Source organism: Myotis brandtii, unplaced genomic scaffold (assembly GCF_000412655.1).
Source record: "Myotis brandtii unplaced genomic scaffold, ASM41265v1 scaffold166, whole genome shotgun sequence".
Classification (NCBI taxonomy): domain Eukaryota; kingdom Metazoa; phylum Chordata; class Mammalia; order Chiroptera; family Vespertilionidae; genus Myotis; species Myotis brandtii.
The window spans coordinates 116,802-121,666 of NW_005356087.1; the positions used below are offsets into that span (position 1 = coordinate 116,802).

At 40.1% G+C, this 4,865-nt stretch overlaps 1 protein-coding gene across 3 annotated transcripts in view; it reads left to right on the plus strand.

The window, feature by feature from the left end:
• Positions 1–555: 555 nt before the first annotated feature.
• Positions 556–4,865, plus strand: part of UFM1 (ubiquitin-fold modifier 1) — an 18,743-nt gene continuing 14,433 nt past the window's right edge. For all 3 annotated transcript variants that reach the window (XM_005862724.2, XM_014536833.1, XM_005862725.2), the window contains exons 1-2: positions 556–658; positions 732–788. In XM_005862724.2, the coding sequence (XP_005862786.1) occupies positions 657–658; positions 732–788 (59 nt within the window). In that variant the 5' untranslated portion in view covers positions 556–656. The remainder of the gene's footprint in view (positions 659–731; positions 789–4,865) is intronic.

The window sequence follows — 4,865 nt, forward strand, 5'->3', positions numbered from 1 at the left end:
AGGGGATTGTCAAGGGCGGGGGGAAAAAAGGAGAAACATGTAATACTCTTTGTAATAAAAAAAAAAAATTAAAAAAAAAAAGGCTACTGTTGTGTTGGCCTTGACAACCTAAGGGAAAAGAGGTCAGTGCCCCTAAGTAGCCAGGTATTTATTACATGGTTTGAAATTCTTACAGTACACCAACACGGGTATCACTGCTAATACGAAAGTCCGGTGAAAATCTACTTGTACTTTTCAGCCCCCTGGGCACCTGCGCTACTTCGGAGAGCCCCGCCCCCTGCCGGCCACCTCACCGCTCAGAGTGTACACAGACTTCCCCCGAAAGGCCTGCTGGGACCAAAAGTCCTACTCACCTTGGTGATGCCTGACAGAAATATGGCAGCAAATAAAAGCATTTGTAAAAATATTAATTTCATACAATCCACACGTTCTTTTCAGATATGTAAATGCTAAATCAGTAGGTATTTGTAATTAGGAGTCTCCGCCTAGATGCGCATCCGATGCCGATTTTTCAGGCAGTGCTTTGGACAACAGCAACTTTGGAGGTCCCCAGCGTGCCAGCGCCAGGAACCTAAGTGTGGAGGAGCCCTTCGGGAACCGGGGCGGAAGTGGGACTGCTAAAGGAAGTTGGCGTCTTAGTCCTTGCCCGCTTCACCATGTAAGTGTTTACCCGCAACCTCCCCAATCCTGATGCCACTGCCCGACCTTAACTCTCTTCCGCTCTTTCTCAGGTCCAAGGTTTCCTTTAAGATCACGCTGACGTCGGACCCGCGGCTGCCGTACAAAGTGTGAGTAGCTCCCCTGCGGTGGCTGAGTAGATCCGGGCTGGATGGAGCCCAGCAGCCCACACAACTCCCACCCCAGCAGCCCACATCCGTTCCTTTCCCTCCCTGCGCCCCTACCCGCGCCCTTCGGGAGCCTCCCCTTCCCGCCTGTAACTGAGACGAGGCATCCCGGACTGCTCCTCTTAAGTGTCAACTTGCCCTAGCTCCAGGGTGAGGGGCAACTTGCTGCTCGGAACTCATTTGGTGGTGGTGGCTGGGAAGGACTTTGTGGACAGGGCTCTGGTGATTACTGGAATCCTTAAACAGTCCCTGTCTGCTCGTGATTAGAAAGGCCTTTCAGGACTTTGACCAGCTGTTAGAGGAAGTAAGAGAAGACATCTCAATCCAGATTTCGAAATTACTTGAATGTTTACTCCTTTCAGGCTTCTGATTCTTTTTGTGTATAAGGGACACACGACTTGGGCACCACAAAGTACTGAGCCTTAAATCATATCCTAATGATGTTTAGGTTTAAAAAAGAGTGATTAGTAGAAGTGGGAAATGCAGAAATGGGGCAATTTATTCATGCAGGGCCTTTGCTTATCCTTTAGCAGTTAGCATGGGTCTAATATGGACCTTCTAACCCGATTCTTCAGACCTTTATATGATTGCAGGTAAGAATTATTGCGGTCATTGCAGTTGGAAGCCATATAAAATATAGCAAAGAACAGGTCTTAATAGGATTTTATATATAACTAGAGGCCCAGTGCACGAATTCATGCATGGGTGGGGTCCCTCAGCCTGGTGGGCAATCCGGCTGGCCAGGGGAGGGACTATGGGAGGTTGGCTGTTGGAGCACACTGACCACCAGGGGGCAGCTCCTGCATTGAGCATCTGCCCCCTGGTGGTCAGTGCACATCATAGCTACCGCAGGTCTTCTTGTCCTAACAGTCGCTTAGGCCAGTGGTTCTCAACCTTCCTAATGCCGCAACCCTTTAATACAGTTCCTCATATTGTGGTGACCCCAAACCATAAAATTATTTTCGTTGCTACTTTATAACTGTAAATTTGCTACTGTTATGAATCGTAATGTAAATATCTGATATGCAGGATGTATTTTCATTGTTCGCGACCCACAGGTTGAGAACCGCTGGCTTAGGCTTTTATATATATAGATAAATGTTTATTAAGTAATTATTATCGGGGCCTACCTAATTGAACTATTACAGCTGTTATCAGTCTCATTTAGCTCTCTGGGACCCATGTAACCTCCTAGCCTTTCTCTTTCTCAATTGCTTTATCTCCAAATTGATCTCTTTGCCTAATCTCAAGTAATTGCTCCACCTATAAAATGTCATTTTTAAATACTCCTATGGTTAACCACATTGTCTTCTTACTTCTGATTTACTTTAATATTTCTTCTTTAAAATGTTTCTTTTCATTCATTGATGAGACTTCTTTTTAAATTTTCCCTCTTCCTTACCCAACTTCTTATCTAGCTTAAAGTCACTGTCTTGCAAACACCCTCAACTCTGATACTCCCCCCCGACCCCAAACTCCAAGCACTTGGTGAAACACCAATTCTGAACTTTTCTGTATAGACCTGAATGTTCCTGGAAAAAATTACACAATTAGACTGATGAGTTTGACATAAAATTAATAACTATGCTCAATAGTAGCCAACACTGCTACATTTTCCAAGTTTGTATATTTTCCTCTTTATTCTCTGAAAGGATTTTTTTAAAAAAATGTATTTTCACACTCCCTGCAGTTCCTTTCCTCGTTTCCTTCAAGCCATCAGAGGAAAATTCTCTCATTTTTCCATCACATCTATAAAGCTGTCACTATATGTATATACCTATAATTTCTGTCTACAATCCTGTTGGAGTAGAAACCATCAGCATGACTTATGAAAAGCCAGTTGTACCAGTTGGGCTCTGCATCTTACCTGTTTCAGTCTTCTCAAGATTAAAGCAGAGAGTCTAAAGATCACCCTCTCTTCATCTTTGATTTCTCCCTTTACACTGGATTATTCTCATAAATATATAAATAGGCTTTAAAAAAGAAATTCTGAGAAGGATGGAGAGAGAAAGGACAGGGCAGGACAGCATCAGTATCTATAAGAGTGGCTGGAACATTGTACCAGTTCAATTAATATGGGTGACTGGATGAATTTAATAGGCATACCTATTGTTTAGTGTGTATACTTGTGTTTGTGTGTATAAAGTATGCATAATATATGTACCTGTGTATGTAAAGGTAGTTATACTGTTTTCTATTCAAAGTAAATAGTAACTAGTATTAGTAAAAGCAACTCTTTAAGATTCATGTGAAAACATTCTTTAACTTATAAACATACTTTGATAGAGAAACTTCCTTTTGAGTTTCTAACATTACTAATAGTTGAATTCTATGAAGGATGTTTCAGTTCTAAATTTATTCTGGGCAATGTCAGAGTTTTCTGTGTTTTTGTTTGTTGATACAGTCACTGTTGGTGTCATTACTAGGTTATGGAAATGTTGAAATCAAACATTCTCCTTTATATAAAGGATGAATTAAAAACAACATTTGCCTCTTTTAGTCTGATTCCAGTCTTTCCAGACTTCCTACCTCTTCTCCCCTCTTACTACCACCATCATTTAACAAAGCATCAGCCACCCTATTCCTAAATTGAAAAGCAAGTCTTTTTAACTCCCTGCTTTTTACACATGTACTTTTCTTTGACGGGAATGCAGTCCACTTCCTGACAAACAATACTCTTTAAAAATAAAAATAAAATTTACCTCTGCAGGTTTCTATAATTGTCTAGGGGATTCATCTTGTCCTTCTTTCATTTCCTATAGAAACTTTATTCTTATTCTTTATTACAGCACTTGTTGTGTCATAGTTCTCTTTATATGAAATATACATTTTTTTAAAAACAGATTTGCCATTGATTTATTTTTAAAATTCACTTTAATATACACAGTAGTGCGCCTGCTCTCCCCCTTTTTTCAAAACACCAGTATAATGTGTAACTGCCATTTTACAAAATGATGCTACTGGCAAACACAAATTCAAATCTAGATAAAGTCTATGGCGTCATAGTAACTCTGAGTTCCTCTGTAATTTTCTGCCACATAGAACATACATTAAAAAGTATTTTTTTTTCTGTTTTATTGCATTGTCTTTGCATAATCCCAACTGTACAAGTGGAACTTTATTTTAATGAATATCAATATGAAATCGAGTTACAAAGATGTTGCCAGTCTCCATTTAAAAAGGGAATCGAAACCCTAAGATTTAGAGCTTGTCGTTTTGAGGATGAATCTCAGGACCTAAACTATGAATGTAATGCAAAAATACTTGCAGTTCTGTTCCTTACTTTGTAAACTATCACATTGCCAACTTACTAGATAATTTTTAAACAATGCCTACTGTTTAGTGTGAGGCCACGGCCTGCGTGGCCTGGGTTCAAAGGCCTGGAGAAAGAGCTGATGTGCAAATTAATATACAAGACAAGTGATATAAATTTGGAAATTATGGGGTAAGCCAGATATGAACTTAGTTCAAGTGACTAAGCTCCACTGAATCTCCGCACTCATCTTCTTTTTATTTACTAGAATAAAAAATTGCCTTTTAGGAATGCAAACAGACATATCAAAGGTAATGTTTAGTAAACAGTGAAAGATTATCAGGTTAGGGGGGGTTGCCTTCGGTCATTGAATCAATAGCAGGTAATAACAATGCACATATTCAGCCTTCTGAATATCAAAGCCCTATTCAGCCTTCTGACCTGACTTCTTGCATTTGTATTAATTACTGTTGATCTTGGATTCCAGCACTTCAGAATTTTAAAGGTAAAAACAATGATAACTATTTTCACTTTTTAGTTCAGTGGTTCTCAACCTGCTGGTCCTTTAAATACAGTTCCTCATGGTTGCCTTCGGTCATTGAATCAATAGCAGGTAATAACAATGCACATATTCAGCCTTCTGAATATCAAAGCCCTATTCAGCCTTCTGACCTGACTTCTTGCATTTGTATTAATTACTGTTGATCTTGGATTCCAGCACTTCAGAATTTTTTTTTCTTTCCTCCTCCCCCCCCCCCCCCCCCCCC